Genomic DNA, 17,247 nt, shown 5'->3' with positions numbered 1-17,247 from the left:
TACCACCCTTCTCTAGCAGAGGTTCTCTATAAGGGCTCCATCCATGCAGCAAACTTCTGCCTGGACATCCAAGCATTTCCTTACATCCTCTAAAATTTATGTGGAGGTTCCCAAACCTAAATTCTTATCTTCTGTGTACCCACAGGCCCAACACCACATCGATGCTGCCAGGGCTTGAGGTTTGCACCCTCTGAAGCAATGGCCTGAGCTCTACCTTGGCCTCTTTTAGCCATGGCTGGAGCCACTGGGACACAGGGCACCAAGTCCTGAGGCTGCACACAGCAGGGGGAGCATGGACCCAGCCCACAAAACAATTTTTCCTTCCTAGGCCTCCAGGCCTGTGATGGGAGGGTCTGCTGCAAAGGTCTCTGATGTGCACTGAAGCCATTTTCCCCATTGTCTTGGCAATTAGCATTTGGCTCCTCCTTACTTATGCAAATTTCTATAGCCAGTATTTCTGCAGCTGGTTTGAATTTCTCCCCATAAAATGGGTTTTTCTTTTCTACCACATGGTCAGGCTGCAAATTTTCCAAACTTTTATGCTCTGCTTCCCTTTTAAACATAAGTTCCAATTTCAGATCATCTCTCTCAAGTTCAAAGTTCCACAGATCTCTAGGGCAGGGGCAAAATGCCACCAGTCTCTTTGCTAAAGCATAGCAAGGGTGACCTTTGTTCCAGTTCCCAATAAGTTCCTCATCTCCATCTGAGACTCAGCCTGGACTTCATTGTCCACAACATTATCAGCATTTTGGTCAAAACCATTCAACAAGTCTCTAGGAAGTTCCAAACTTTCCCACATCTTCCTGTCTTCTTCTGAGCTCTCCAAACTGTTCCAACCTCTGCCTGTTACCCAGTTCCAAAGTCACTTCCACATGTTCAAGTATCTTTATAGCAGTACTCCACTCTCCATGGCACCAATTTAATATATTAGTCCATTCTCACACTGCCATAAAGACATACCCAAGACTGGGTAATTCATAAAGGAAAGAGCTTCAATTGACTCACAGTTCCAGGTGGCTGGAGGGGGGAGCCCCAGGAAACTTATAATCCTGGCAGAAGGTGAGAGAGAGGCAAAGACATGTCTTACATGAAAGAGAGAAAGAGGAAGAGCTTGCAAGTGATGGGACAATGGCCCCTTATAAAACCATCAGATCTCATAAGAACTCACTCACTATGATGAGAGCAGCAGGTGTGAAACTGCCCCCATGATCCAATCACCTCCCACCAGATCCTGTCCTTGACACCTGGGGATTATGGGGATTACAATTCAAGATGAGATTTGGTGGGGGATACAGAGCCAAATCATGATAAATCTAGTGTGACTTCATGTTGAGACAGAGTCAGTGGCCTCACTATTGAATACATTAGCCTGTTCTTTACCACACTCGAAAATTAGCCTTGCTAGTGTTCTCTAATTCTCTAAGGGGCATAGCAAGAGTGATCTGTGCCACAGTTCCCAATTCGTTCTGCTCCACTGAGATGACAGTGAAGTTTTGAGCAATGTAGTTAACACTAGAGAATATGTTCACATTGAAAAACTGGAAGAAAAGGGCAAGAGTCACTATTTAAATGCCATCCCGCTTTTCAACATTGTTACAAATCTAATAAACACATATTTTATAATTGAATAACTACATTGCATAAGGGGGAAAATCACCAATAAAAAAATCATGTGGTTTGATTTTAAAAAATGAAGCTTAGGGTGTTTGGCAATAATACCTATGTTAATAAAAAGAAGTACAGAAATAAAAATACAAAAGGATCAAGTCATGGAAGTTCATATGCATTCAGTGAATATGACATAAAAAGGCTGAGTTCTCTCATGAAATACATGGCACACCAAGGAATAAGAAACAATATTCAGGTCCCAGAGTACCATATCAATGAACCCCAAATATTCTGGATTAAAGAAAGCTGCCTTTGAAATTGTTGGTAAAGAAGTAGATCCCACTATAGAAACTCGGAGTGGGATAGGGTGGGTTTGGTGATATGTTCAGCTTCACCTGAGAAACACTTCCCTTCTTGGACACATGTCCATTCATCACCATCCCCAGCTTAACTGGGCTTATACGCTCACAGTTTTATCTCCTCCCTAGCCCCTTCCACAATTTCTTGATAATTTCAGCATTCCAAGTAGAAGACCCAATTGACCTGCAACCAAAACTATGCCTTCTGAACTCTGAGATGTCCCCACATCATGCACCAGACCCCAAATCCTGACCAGAAAAATCTTTTGTCAGCACAGATCCCTCTCTGGAAACTGAACTCAGTGTGTAATTCTATAATCACAGGCATATATCCCACCTTCGTTGCTCTACTTCCACTGAACTGAGTCAACCTCTTTAACACTTCTACTTCCTGCGAGTGCTTAGGTCTCCTGTGGTCACCTCTCTATCATTCGCAAGATGGGACCACTAAAAATTATCACATTAACAATTGTAATTTGCTGTTGCATCATCTTTCCCCTGAAAATTATGCAAACAAAAAATCCAGGATGGGTCAAGTCTCAATGTAGTGTTCCTGCTCCTTCCCAGTGAAGGACATGCACAACCATGAAGATGGTGCCTTTACAAACGAACAGTCTCCATGAGTCACACCAGTCCTAGTCCATCCTTTGATAAACATTCATGTCTGCCTCTTCTTCCTCTCATTGACCATTTAAAACCTGAAATACGCTACTAGAGACCCCTTAACAGTTTATCTCACTGAATGCTATTACGACAAGCAGAAATAAAAGCACCAGAAAGATAAGTAGATATGGAAGCAATTGTAAGTAAATACAATTTTTAAAAACTGTTTTGCCTGGAACATTGATTGGATGAAGGCACCAATACAGACCTGAGATAGTGGCTTCCTGTTGGCACAGTTGATGCCCCCAATGAAGACCATGTTGGGCATGATCGGCCTGGGGTATTCCATCACAAAGTCCCACCGGAACAGCCACACAGATGCATGGCTGAGAAGATCCACCACTGATACCTCCCTCTGAAAAAGCTCAGAGGCAAGGCTTGCATAAGGAGCAGAAAGAGCATGGCAAAGGTAGGACAGGGCCAGAGGGTAGAGCATGTTCTTGACCCTTTGCAGGAATGTCATGTGGTCTGAATTGGTCGTTAGTAACTTAGGAATATAGGAGTAAGGATTTGGACACTGTGTGCCCTTAAAGTCTAAATCACATGGAATGTTCCTTAAAAAAAACACAGCAGGTATCGACAGGTACTTAGCCAGCACTGCCCCACAGAGGTAAATGGGGTCTATTAAAACCACATCGAAGGAAGTAGCATTCAGGTGCCTGATCAGGGCCTCATTATGCAGTAGCTCCACACAAGACCTATGAAAGACCAAAGATGAATTTTTCAAAATTGCCATACTTTTAGAAAATGTCTTCAGAAAATGTTCTGTTTCAAAGTACAGTTGAGTGTGGTCCAGCAAAATGCGATCAAATTCATCCTGGGTCCATGAAATGGCATAGGTTGTCAGAGTGAAAAATTTCTCTTCTTTGATGTGCATATTCACCTCTGGGGTGAGGACCACCGCCTGGTGGCCTCTGGCATGGAGCTCCCGCAAGGCCTCCCGCATGCTGAGCCAGTGGCTGCCATCAATGGGTACCACCAGCACCTTCCCACTCTCAGCCCAGGGCTGGACACTGAGAAGGAGTAGCACTCCTGTGGCCAGCCGCAGCAGGGGAACCTGGGGTCCTGTGGCCATCTCAGCAGAAGACACGGACAGCTGACTGTCCACCCCACACTGTGCCTCCTACATTTGTTTTCTTCATCTTAATTACCTTGTCACTGAGCCACTTAGCAAATCATCATGTAATTGGAAGATAGAGTGCTCTCCTCCTAGTTAATTATTACCGATTAACCAATCATTGTCTTTCATTTTGGGTCCCACTTTGGGAAAGACCGATCACTCCTATCTTGAAAAACTCATCTGACCCTGCGCTCGCTCTGGGGAACATCCAAGTTCAAGCTCTTGTTTCTCATCCAATTCCCAACAAAGGCCTGTGGAAACCCATTTCATGTCACAGCCTCCTACTTCTCTGTTAACCACGTTTATCAGGCTGCAGCTGAGGTCTGAGAGGTCCCCAATAGTGGTAGGCAATAGTAGGCAATCCACATTCACGCTCATGAATTACAACAGAAAACCACTACTAAGCAATCCAATTAATCTCTGCTTTGGAACCAAAGCAGAACCCATTGCTAATTCCCTTATCCACCAAATATTTATGGAACGTGTGAGCCCTACCTACTATGCTAGGAACTAGGGACAGAAAGCCAAGTTAGAAATGGTCCTTGCCTGAAAGGAGGGGTCAGGTGAACAGAGACAAACTCACAACTAGGCAATTACAGGGTGTGGTGCTCTAGGGGCTAAGAAATCACACAGCAGGGCAGCAATATGATGGTCTTGCTTTGGGGGCTACTAGTGACATGTCCGTGGAAAGTGTTTCTGGAACCCTTTTGAAGGTACTTTCTTTTTAAGCTGAAGACATAAGTTAATAGGCCACCATTGGACACACTCCCAGCTCCTTTCATCAAATCAGAATGAAGGGACTTGTTACTAAAGGAGCAACATAAACATGTCCATTGCCCTGTAGATCATCTACAGGGCCCTCCAAGGGAAACAAAGCCACCTTCCTTGAATCCCCGCAGCGTTTTGTTCTGTTCTGCCTTGTATCTTTTAGCAGTTTGCATATGTGTCCTTGCTATTAGAGTATAGCTATATCCTATACATATATTCTTTACAGGCAAGATTTTGGCTTTGGAATCATGCTATCACTCAGGTGCCAGTCCACGGTTTTGCAGATAGTAAGCACTCTGGACATGTTTCTGTATAGAAGTGACTCCTCTTCTCTTTTCGTTCTAGACCCTGCATCCAAGCCAGCAAGTAAGTGCTGAATCTGGATGTTTCTACCACTGTCTCTCAGACCCAGCTGTCATGGTCCCATTTCAGGGCCCCAGTCCCCCAGTTGCCCAACCCCCAGCTGTCCCTTCTGAATCACTGCCTCAGCTGCTCCCTGAAAAACCCCACCCCACCAACACTTCTGGAACCTTGGTCAGCAGCTTCCTGGGCACAGAAGAAAATTCAGAGTCCTCTGCCTTGCTCTCAAAACTCTGGGATAGACCCCAGCCCACCTGTCTAAGCTCATTCCTCCTCTCCAGCCCTTCTGCTTGCCCCCCCCCTCTGCCTCTTACCCTCCAGCCATTCTGGATCACTTGTTATTCTCCAAACTTGCTTTGATGTTCCCAAATTGCTTTGTTCACACTGAACTCTACCCTTGGCCAGCTTTCTATGACTGTTCATTGCGTGCTTACCAAGTGCCAAGTCCGGGTCTCAGGTTATGTCACTAGAGGCTATATAAACTTAGAAGTTTGTTCTGGTGACATAACACATCCCCATTAGACCTAATACCCTATAGGAACTCTTAGAATGTTCTTTGGTTAATCATTTTCCCCTTAGAACTGAGTGACCTTACTAGTGTATTGCCTCACAATTTATCAAAGAAAAGAATCCAGTGTCAAAAAGAGAATAAGGAGGTGAAGAGAACTCAGATCTCAAAAAAATCCCCCCAAAATTCATGGTCATGATATAGCAGTTCTAGTGGAAATAATCACTGCATCCCACGTTTATCCCCAGTGCTATACACATGGCCTGCAAGTCTTAATGGTTTCGATACAGTAAATAGTGCTGTATTTCCTTTTGTCTGAGAGGATCTCCCTGGTTGTTTTAGCAGTCAAGAAAAGTGAATAACATGCACATTTGACCCTCCATATACTTGGGCTTCACATCTGCAGATTCAGCCAACAGCAGATTAAAAATATTTGGGGGGAAGAGCAATGAAAAAACAATACAAATAATACAAATAAAAAACCAATACTGTAAAACAACTATTTACATAGCATTTACATTTATTAGGTAAAAGTAATCAAGAGATGACTAGAGGTTTAAAGGAGGATATGGGTAGGTTATATACAAATACTGTGCCATTTTATAAAAGGAGCTTGAGCATCTAGATTTTGGTATGGAGAGGAGGGTTGTCCTAAACTAATCCCTTCAGAATACCAAGGACTACTCTGCTAGACTAGCGATTCTCAAAGTATGAGCCAGGAAATCCTAGGGATCCCCAAGAATTTTTCAGGAGAATTTTGCAAAGTTAAAACTATTTCCATAATAATGCTACTTGATTTTTTCACCGTCATTCTCTCACAAGTGTACAGTGGAGTTTTCCAGAAGCTACATGGGGGATGTGTAATATCACAGTAGATTGAATGCAGAAGCTGACATGAGAATCCACCTCTCTATAGAGCCAAGTACTAAAGAGAGATGCAAAAACTGTAAAACGATGCCACTCTTCTCACTACATTTTGTCTCAATAAAAGTTAAATAAAAATAAGATTTGCTATTGTGTCATGGGTTTATTCTTACTAAATTGCCCAATGAATATGTCTTTTTAATTCTGTTTTAATCTCTAATGCAGTACGTATGATAGATATAACCCACATGAACAAAAGCAAATGGGCACCGGGGCTGGAACGTTAGAGAACCGCAGTCCTAAACAACAGGATGTCTTCAGCCCCGGTCAGACTAAACTCACTCCCACCACCCTCTTCCCTCCTGTGGCCGAGGAAAAAGACTGATATAAAGCCTGCTTTAAGAAAAACAGTTCTTCAGGCAGCCAAAGTCAAGGCCTTCTCTTTTCCCCAGCCTCTTTTTCCCATCCTTTTTGGAGACCATGGCTGGTTGGGGGCCGGAGTGGGCGGGGCCTGGTCTTGGAGCATCACAGGGCCTCACAGAGCCTCACAGAGAGCAGGGCCAGTCCCAGGAGCACTGCATCTTGGGATGCGAGGCGCTCATAGGCCTCGGCCAATGAGATGTGGCTGCGTCATAAGGGGCGGCCCTCCAGGCAGCCCAGGTTGCCGAGCACTCGGGCCTGCGCCTGGGTGCTGGCAGCCTTGCCGCTCGCTGTGCCAGTGCCTGGTGGGCCGTTCTGGCCATCCAGCATGGTGGACTGCTACGAGGTGCTGGGCGTACCCCAGCAGGCCTCATCCGAGGCCATCAAGAAGGCGTACCGCAAGCTGGCGCTCAAGTGGCACCCCGAGAACAAGGAGGAAGCGGAGAGGAGATTCAAGCAGGTGGCCGAGGCCTACGAGGTGTTGTCGGACGCCTAGAAACGCGATATCTATGACCGCTATGGCGAGGCGGGGGCGGAGGGTGGCTGCGCAGGCGGCAGGCCCTTCGAGGACCCCTTCGAGTACGTCTTCAGCTTCCACGACCCAGCCGACGTCTTCAGGGAGTTCTTTGGCGGCCAGGACCCATTCTCCTTTGACCTCTTGGGAAACCCCCTGGAGAATATTTTGGGGGGTCAGAGGAACTCCCCGGGAAGCAGAAGCAGAGGGTCTGCACCCCTTTTCTCTGCCTTCAGTGAATTTCCAGCTTTTGGGGGTGTTTTTTCTTCTTTTGATACAGGATTTCGTTCCTTTGGCTCCCTGGGAAGTGGGGGCCTTTCTTCCTTCTGCATGTCCTACGGTAGTGATGGGACAGGCAGCTTCAAGTCCATGTCGACTTCCACTGAAATAGTTGATGGTAAAAAAATCACCACCAAGAGAATCATTGAGAATGGCCAAGAAAGGGTGGAAGTGGAGGAAGATGGAGAGTTGAGTTAAAGTCCTTCATAATAAATAGCAAAGAGCAGTTACTCCGCATTGACACCAAGTAATTCCAGTCCACGTTTGACTTTAAGCACATCTGGAGGAATAGCGGACTTTTTTTAGGATTGAAAGTGAACTTTACTTTCAGAACAACTGTACCCAAGAATTTATAAACACTTCATGCCAACACCTATTCTTATTGTTGGGACTACACGGATAGGACCTCTGTTTGTCTTTCAATCGCTGTAAAATATCTGTATGCAATTTGCTATTTATTAAACTTAAGCCTGAGGCAGACAATGATTATTTGCTAGTGCTAGGACAGAATGTTCAGTTCAGCACTTTGAGCCTTACCTTTTTCCGTTGGGAAAGTGTGAGCCAGGTGGTTTGCTCTAAATCATTTGACTTTATTGTTTAGTGTGTAGTGGTGAAATCTACAAATAATATCAATACTTCTGGCTTAATTTAATGATGGTTTAAAACAACATACATTTATTATCTTAATATTTTGGAGGTCAGACATTTGAATCCCATATCACTGAGCTGAAATCGGTGTAAGCATGTTCCCTCTGAAGGCTGAGGACAAACCTTGGGGTTACATGGTTGGTCGGTGGTATACTAGGACTGTCTTCAGCCTGAATGTGGTTCTCCAACTATGGTAGGTTGCTGGGGATAAGCCCCCTATCCCGGCCAGAAGCTGGCCCCCAAACTGGCCATAAACAAAATCTCTGCAGCACTGTGACGTGTTCATGATAGCCATGATGCCTATGCTGAAGGTTGTGAGTTTACTGGAATAAGGGCAAGGAACACCTGGCCCACCCAGGGAGGAAAACCGCTTAAGGTGTTCCTAAACTACAAATAATAGCATGAGCCATCTGTGCCTTAAGGACATGTTTCTGCTGCAGATAATTAGCCAGAGCCCATCCCTTTGTTTCCCGTAAGGAATACTTTTAGTTAATCTATAATCTATAGAAATGATGCTTATCACGGGCTTGCTGTCAATAAATATGTGGGTAAATCTCTGTTTGGGGCTCTCAGCCCTGAAGGCTGTGAGTCCCCTGATTTCCCACTCCACACTCTATATTTCTGTGTGTGTGTCTTTAATTCGTCTAGCGCTGCTGGGTTAGGGTCTCCACGACCAAGCTGGTCTTGGCAGTAGGTCCTGGAAATGTAAAAAAAGGATGTCCATAAGGCCACACAGAACTATCCTATTGCTATGCTTGGGACATATCAAATTAGGTTGATGAAAGCCAAGTGTATCTGTAATATTTTTTGGGTGAGGCACCATAAACACAACGAGAAAGTACCTTTCTGTTGGCACAGGTTATGCCCCAAATGAAGACCTTTTGGGGCATGTTGCCTTGGGGTAGTCCATCACAAAGGGTCCCATCTTCTAGGGTCACCTCTGAGGAAAGGTTTGCATAAGGCATGAGAGCAAAAGGCAACTGAACTGGATAGGCTGAAAAAAATTAAGAGCAGCATGCTGGTAATTTTTTACAGAAAAATCATGGCCTGAACACATCATTAACCAACAAAGAGTGTGATAATGGGTTTGGATATGCTCTAGAACCCTCAGAGTCCACTCTGCATGTAATGGCACCCAAGCAATAAACAGCAGGAACATGGCAGTCAGCTGGCACCATCCCACAGGGGCTCATGGGGTCTGACACTGAACTCTGAAATCAACATGCTCCGAGGTGCCTGGGTAGTTGGTTCTTATACAATAACCATACAAGAAGTATCAGAATAAGACAGACTGTTAGGGCTTTTGAAAAATGAGTTCAGTTTTTTGTACATCAGACGAGGGAACTTACATGTGTGAAGATACTCACTGAGTAGTTTGCTGAGTAGGTTTGCTTTTGGAGCAGTTCAGGGATGAAAGGAGTTTCAAAGTGGTAGAAAGGCATGGGCAGTTTCATTGTGGTTTTGTGTGTTGGAAATCACTACTCTGGGTAGAGTAGAATGAGTTGGTGTGTATCTACACAATTGGGTACATAAATCCCATTGTTCAGTGGTCAGCAAAGAGTGGCATACCAGTGTCAGTCAGAGGTAGTGGGTCTGTAACAACTCTGGCTAGTTTTAACAGTTGAAAGCAAACACAAGTTCAGTTTTGATATATCCTGGATTAGTGCCGTCATAAATGGAAAGTGTTGCTTTTACAGAAGTGTAAAGCTTGATTGTCTGTTTGCTTGTTTGTTTGTTTTAAAGACAGGATCTCGCTCTGTAGCTGTTACCTAGGCAAGATCATAGCTTACTGTAACCACGAATTCCTGGGCTCAAGTGATCCTTCCTCCTCAGCATTCCCAGTAGCTAGGACTACAGAAATACTACCACACCTAGCTAATTAAAAAAAAACTTTTCGTGGAGATGGGAACAATGTTGACCTACTATGTTGTCCCTGCAAGAGCATTTTATTTAAAGAATTTTTAGAATTGAAAAATCTCTTTTTAAAATGTCTCAGCTCAAAAACAGAACAGTGCTAGAGCCTGTATGTGGGTATTCATCTTTTATACAACGGTTTGATAAGGTTTTCAGAGTGTAAAAGGGGGCATTTCCTGTGGTGCAAAGATGACCCTCTTGAAATCCCTAAAATGAACACCCTCCATGGAAACACTTGTACCTTCTCACCAAGTACACTGGGCAAGGAAAGGCATGACCCTGTGAGCCCCAAGAGACCTGGAGACCTGTAACCATTTCATTAGGGTCCAAAAAAACAAAATGCTGGACATTTTTTCTGGCTGGAGTTCAACACAGCTGATTTTAGTTCAGCTTACATCACACACTGGAAAGCATCTGGAAGAGGGAATGATCCTTTCTGTCCATCATCTTCTCCTCTGATTCCACTTTCTGTCTCCAAACAGGTAGAGAGACTTCTCCATTTTGGGAAATAATTCACACAACTTACCTTTCTAGGAATTTCTAATTCCACTTTCTCATCAACTTTCTCAATAAATGCAGATTCATTTCCTTTTCTCAGACTCTCCTTTAAACCCTTTCAGTATAACTTCAATCACCACCAATCTTGTATTAGTCTATTCTCAGCCTGCTATAAAGACGTAGCCGAGACTGGGTAATTTATAAAAGAAAGAGGTTTAATTGACTCACAGTTCCACATGACTGGGGAGGCCTCAGGAAACTTACAATCATGACAGAAGGTGAGAGATAAGCAAAGGCATGTCTCACATGGCAGCAGGCGAGAGACAGAGAGGAAGAGCTTGTGAGTAAAGGAGAAAGAGTCCCTTATAAAACCATCAGCTCTCATGAGAACTCACTTAGTATGACAAGAACAGCATGGGGAAAACTGCCGATATGATTCAATCAGCTCCCACCAGGTACCACCCTTAACACATGGGGATTATGGAAATTACAATATGAGATGAGATTTGGGTGGAAACACACAGTCAAATCATATCATTCTGCCCTCTGGCCCATCCCAAATCTCATGTCTTTTCACATTTAAAAACCAATCATGCCTTCCCAACTGTCCTCCAAAGTCTTAACTCATTTCAGCACTAGCTCAAAAGTCCATAGTCCAAGGTCTCATCTGAGACAAGTCAAGTCCCTTCCCCCCATGAGCCTGTAAAATCAAAAACAAGTTAGTAACTTCCAAGACACAATGGGGGTACAGATATTGGGTAAATGTTCCCATTTCAAATGGGAGAAACTGGCCAAAACAAAGGGGCTATAGGCCCCATGCAAGTCCAAAACCAGGCAGGGCAGTCATTAAATCTTAAAGCTCCAAAATAATCTCCCTTGACTTCATGTCTCACATCTAGGTCAAGGTGATGCCAGAAATGGGCTCCCACGGTCTCAGGCAGCTCCAACCCTGTGGCTTTGCAGGATAAAGCCCTCGTCCTGGCTGCTTTCAGAGGGTGGCATTGATGTCTGTGGCTTTTCCAGGCACACGGTGCAAGCTATTGGATCTGCCCTTCTGGGTTCTGAAGGACTGTGGCCTTCTTCTCACAACTCCACTAGGCAATGCCCCAGTGGAGACTCTGTGTGGGGGCTCCAACCTCACATTTCTTTACCACCCTTCTCTATCAGAGGTTCTCTATAAGGACTCCATCCATGCAGCAAACGTCTGCCTGGACATCCAAGCATTTCCTTACATCCTCTAAAATTTATGTGGAGGTTCCCAAACCTAAATTCTTATCTTCTGTGTACCCGCAGGCCCAACACCACATCGATGCTGCCAAGGCTTGAGGTTTGCACCCTCTGAAGCAATGGCCTGAGCTCTACCTTGGCCCCTTTTAGCCATGGCTGGAGCCACTGGGACACAGGGCACCAAGCCTGAGGCTGCACACAGCAGTGGGGGCCTGGACCCAGCCCAAAACACCATTTTTCCTTCCTGGGCCTCCAGGCCTGTGATGGGAGGGTCTGCTTCAAAGGTCTCTGACATGCCCTGGAGCCATTTTCCCCATTGTCTTGGTGATTAACATTTGGCTCCTCCTTATTTATTCAAATTTCTTTAGCTAGTATTTCTGCATCTGGCTTGAATTTCTCCCCATAAAATGGGTTTTTCTTTTCTACCACATGGTCAGGCTGCAAATTTTCCAAACTTTTATGCTCTGCTTCCCTTTTAAACATAAGTTCCAATTTCAGATCATCTCTCTCAAGTTCGTAGTTCCAAAGATCTCTAGGGCAGGGGCAAAAATGCCACGAGTTTCTTTGCTAAAGCTTATCAAGAGTGACCTTTGCTCCAGTTCTCAACAGATTCCTCATCTCTATCTGAGACTCAGCCTGGACTTCATTGTCCACAACGTTATCAGCATTTTGGTCAAAACCGTTCAACAAGTCTCCAGGAAGTTCCAAACTTTCCCACATCTTCCTGTCTTCTGAGCTCTCCAAACTGTTCCAGCCTCTGCCTGTTACCCAGTTCCAAGTCACTTCCACATTTTCAAGTAGTTTTATAGCAGTACCCCACTCTCCATGACACCAATTTACTGTATTAGTCCATTCACACACTGCTATAAAGACATACCCAAGACTGGGTAATTTATAAAGGAAAGAGCTTTAATTGACTCCAGTTCCATGTAGCTGGAGGGGCCTCAGGAAACTTATAATCCTGGCGGAAGATGAGAGAGAGGCAAAGGATGTCTTACACGGCAGCAAGCAAGAGAGAGAGAGAGAGAGACAGAGGAAGAGCTTGCAAGTGAAGGGATAAGAGCCCCTTATAAAACCATCAGATCTCATAAGAACTCACTCACTATGATGAGATTAGGAGGTGGGGACCTCCCACCGTGTCCTGTCCTCAACACGTGGGGATTATGGGGATTACAATTCAAGATGAGATTTGGTGGGGGACACAGAGCCAAACCATATTAAATCTAGTGTGACCTCATGTTGGGAAACAGTCAATGGACTCACTACTAAATACACTAGCCTGTTCTTTACCACACTTGAAAATTAGCCTTGTTAATGTGGAATTCTTAAGGGGCATAGCAAGAGTGACCTGTGCCACAGTTCCCAATTTGTTCTGCTCCACTGAGATGATAGTGAAGATTTGAGCCAATGTAGTTAACTCTAGAGAATATGTTCACATTGAAAAACTGGAAGAGAAAAGGAAAAAAACGGAGGTGTTGGAGAGGAGAATGGAAGCTTCAGCACCAATGGCCAAATAGGAACATCTCCGATCTGCAGCTCCCAGCATGATCGACGCAGAAGATGGATGATTTCTGCATTTCCAACTGAGGTACCTGGTTCATCTCATTGGGACTGGTTGGATAGTGGGTGCAGCCCACTGAGGGCAAGCCAAAGCAGGGCAGGGCGTTGCCTCACCTAGGAAGTGCAAGAGGGTGAGGGATTTCCCTTTCGTAGACAAGGGAAGCCATGACAGACTGTACCTGGAAAAACGGGACACTCCCACCCAAATACTGTGCTTTTCCCAAGGCCTTATAAACTGGCAGACAAGGAGATTCTCTCCCCTGCCTGGCTTAGCAGCTCCCACGCACATGGAGCCTTGCTGACTGCTAGTGCAGCAATCTGAGATTGAACTGTGAGGCGGCAGCCTGGCTGGGTGAGGGGTGTCCGCCATTGCTGAGGCTTGAGTAGGTAAACAAAGCATCCAGGAAGCTGGAACTGAACAGAGCCCACTGCAGCTCAGCAAGGGCTACTGCCGCTATAGACTCCACCTCTGTGGGCAGGGCATATCTGAACAAAAGGCAGCAGACAACTTCTGAACATGTGGGGAACAGCAGACTTAAACATCCCTGTCTGACAGCTCTGAAGAGAGCACTGGTTCTCCCAGTATGGCATTTGAGCTCTGAGAATGGACAGACTGCCTCCACAAGCGGGTCCCTGACCTCCGTGTAGCTTGACTGGGAAACACCTCCCAGTAGGGGCCAACAGACACCTCATATAGGTGGGTGCACCTCTGGTATGAAGCTTCCTGAGGAAGGATCAGGCAGCAATATTTGCTGTTCTGCAATATTTGCTGTTCTGCAGCCTCCACTGGTGATACCCAAGCAAAGAGCATCTGGAGTGGACCTCCAGCAAACTCCAACAGACTTGCAGCTGAGGGACCTGACTGTTAGAAGGAAAACTAACAAACAGAAAGGAACAGCATAAACATCAACAAAAAGGACATCTACACCAAAACCCCATCTGTAGGTCACCAACATCAAAGACCTAAGGTACATAAAACCACAAAGATGGGCGGAAACTAGAGCAGAAAAGCTGAAAATTCTAAAAACCATAGTGCATCAGCACATCTCCTCCAAAGGATCACAGCTCCTTGCTAGCAATGGAGCAAAGCTGGAAAGAGAATGAATTTGACGAGTTGACAGAAGTAGGCTTCAGAAGTTTGGTAATAACAAACCTCTCCAAGCTAAAAGTTCATGTTCGAACCTATTGCAAGGAAGGTTGAACCTTGAAAAAAGGTTAGATGAATGCCTAACTAGAATAAACACTGTAGAGAAGACCTTAAATGACCTGATGGAGCTGAAAACCATGGCACAAGAACTTCATAACACATGCACAAACTTCAATAGCCGATTAGAGCAACTGGAAGAAAGGGTATCAGTGACTGAAGATAAAATTAATGAAATAAAGTGAGAAGACAAGGTTAGAGAAAAAAGAGTAAAAAGAAACAAGGAAAGCCTTGAAGAAATATGGGACTATGTGAAAAGACCAAATCTACGTTTGACCGGTGTACCTGAAAGTGATGCGGAGAATGGAAACAAGTTGGAAAACACTCTTCAGGATATTATCCAGGAGAACTTCCCAAACCTAGCAAGGCAGGCCAACATTCAAATTCAGGAAATACAGAGAACACCACAAAGATACTCCTCGAGAAGAACAACTCCAAGACACATAATTGTCAGATTCACCAAAGTTGAAATGAAGGAAAAAATGTTAAGGGCAGCCAGAGAGAAAGGTCGGGTTACCCACAAAGGGAAGCCCATCAGACGAACAGCGGATCTCTCGGCAGAAACTCTACAAGCCAGAAGAGAGTGGGGGCCAATATTCAACATTCTTAAAGAAAAGAATTTTCAACGCAGAAATTCATATGCAGCCAAACTAAGCTTCATAAGTGAAGGAGAAATAAAATCCTTTATAGACAAGCAAATGCTGAGAGATTTTGTCACCACCAGGCCTGCCTTACAAGAGCTCCTAAAGGAAGCACTAAACATGGAAAGAAACACCAGTACCAGCCACTGCAAAAACATGCCAAATTGTAAAGACTATCGATGCTGTGAAGAAACTGCATCAATTAACGGGCAAAATAACCTGCTAACACCATAATGACAGGATCAAATTCACTCATAACAATATTTACCTTAAATGTAAATGGGCTAAATGCTGCAATTAAAAAACACAGACTGGCAAATTGGATAAAGAGTCAAGGCCCATTGGTATGCTGTATTCAGGAGGCCCATCTCACGTGCAGAGACACACATAGGCTCAAAATAAAGGGATGGAGGAAGATCTACCAAACAAATGGAAAGCAAAAAAAAAGCAGGGGTTGCAATCCTAGTCTCTGATAAAACAGACTTTAACAAAAATCAAAAGAGACAAAGAAGGCCATTACAGAATGGTAAAGGGAGCAATTCAACAACAAGAGCTAACTATCCTAAATATATGTGCACCCAATACAGGAGCACCTAGATTCATAAAGCAAGTTCTTAGAGACCTACATAGAGACTTAGACTCCCACACAATAATAATGAGAGACTTTAACATCCCACTGTCAATATTAGACAGATCAACAAGACCAAAGATTAACAAGGATATCCAGGACTTGAACTCAGCTCTGCACCAAGCAGACCTAATAGACATCTACAGAACTCTCCACCCCAAGTCAAGAGAATATACATTCTTCTCAGCACCACATCACACTTATTCTAAAATTGACCATATGATTGTAAGTAAAGCACTCCTCAGCAAATGTAAAAGAATAGAAATCACAACAAACTGTCTCTCAGACCACAGTGCAGTCAAATTAGAACTCTGGATTAAGAAACTCACTCAAAATCGCACAACTACATGGAAACTGAACAACCTGCTCCTGAATGACTACTGGGTAAATAACGAAGTGAAGGCAGAAATAAAGATGTTCTTTGAAACCAACGAGAACAAAGACACAACATACCAGAATCTCTGGGACACATTTAAATCAGTGTGTAGAGGAAAATTTATAGCATTAAATCCCCACAGGAGAAAGCAGGAAAGATCTAAAATCAACACACTAACATCACAAATAAAAGAACTAGATAAGCAAGAGCAAACAAATTCAAAAGCTAGCAGAAGGGAAGAAATAACTAAGATCAGAGCAGAACTGAAAGAGATAGAGACACAAAAAAACCTTCAAAAAAATCAATGAATCCAGGAGATGGATTTTGAAAAGATCAAGAAAATTGATAGACCTCTGGCAAGACTAATAAAGAAGAAAAGAGAGAAGAATCAAATAGACGCAATAAAAAAATAGTAAAGGCGATATCACCACCGATCCCACAGAAATACAAACTACCATCAGAGAATACTATAAATACGTCTACACAAATAAACTAGAAAATCTAGAAGAAGTGGATAAATTCCTGGACACATACACCCTCCCAAGACTAAAGCAGGAAGAAGTTGAATCTCTGAATAGACCAACAACAGGCTCTGAAATTGAGGCAATAATTAATAGCCTACCAACCAAAAAAAGTCCAGGACCAGATGGATTCACAGCCAAATTCTTTTTAATATTATTATTATTATTATTATACTTTAAGTTTTAGGGTGCATGTGCACAATGTGCAGGTTTGTTACATATGTATACATGTGCCATGTTGGTGTGCTGCACCCATTAACTCGTCATTTAACATTAGGTATATCCCCTGATGCTATCCCTCCCCGCTCCCCCTACCCCACAACAGGCCCCGGTGTGTGATGTTCCCCTTCCTCACAGCCGAATTCTACCAGAGAGGTACAAACAGGAGCTGGTACCATTCCTTCTGAAACTATTCCAATCAATAGAAAAAGAGGGAATCCTCCCTAACTCATTTTATGAGGCCAGCATCATCCTGATACCAAAGGTTGGCAGGGACACAACAAAAAAAGAGAATTTTAGACAAATATCCCTGATGAACATCGATGCAAAAATCCTCAGTAAAATTCT

At 44.0% G+C, this 17,247-nt stretch overlaps 1 protein-coding gene, 1 long non-coding RNA gene and 1 pseudogene across 5 annotated transcripts in view; 2 read left to right on the top strand and 1 right to left on the bottom strand.

Moving 5' to 3' along the window:
- UGT1A6 (UDP glucuronosyltransferase family 1 member A6) overlaps positions 1–17,247 on the bottom strand; it is a 99,744-nt gene that overhangs the window by 22,411 nt on the left and 60,086 nt on the right. The window contains exon 1 of one of the 4 annotated variants that reach the window (XM_019022564.4): positions 2,839–3,721. The exons of the other annotated variants lie outside the window; for them this stretch is intronic. Within the exon in view, the coding sequence (XP_018878109.1) occupies positions 2,839–3,705 (867 nt within the window). The 5' untranslated portion in view covers positions 3,706–3,721. Of the gene's footprint in view, positions 1–2,838; positions 3,722–17,247 lie in introns of those variants that run through there. 4 annotated transcript variants of the gene reach the window in all.
- On the top strand, positions 2,940–6,280 carry LOC134756687 (uncharacterized). Its single transcript, XR_010129728.1, has 3 exons — positions 2,940–3,039; positions 4,864–4,884; positions 6,209–6,280. It is a non-coding gene; the product is annotated as an uncharacterized lncRNA (long non-coding RNA).
- On the top strand, positions 6,863–7,949 carry LOC115933732 (dnaJ homolog subfamily B member 3-like; annotated as a pseudogene).

This window comes from Gorilla gorilla, chromosome 11 (assembly GCF_029281585.2).
Source record: "Gorilla gorilla gorilla isolate KB3781 chromosome 11, NHGRI_mGorGor1-v2.1_pri, whole genome shotgun sequence".
Taxonomy (NCBI): Eukaryota; Metazoa; Chordata; class Mammalia; order Primates; family Hominidae; genus Gorilla; species Gorilla gorilla.
This window is presented reverse-complemented; position numbering and strand designations above follow the sequence as displayed.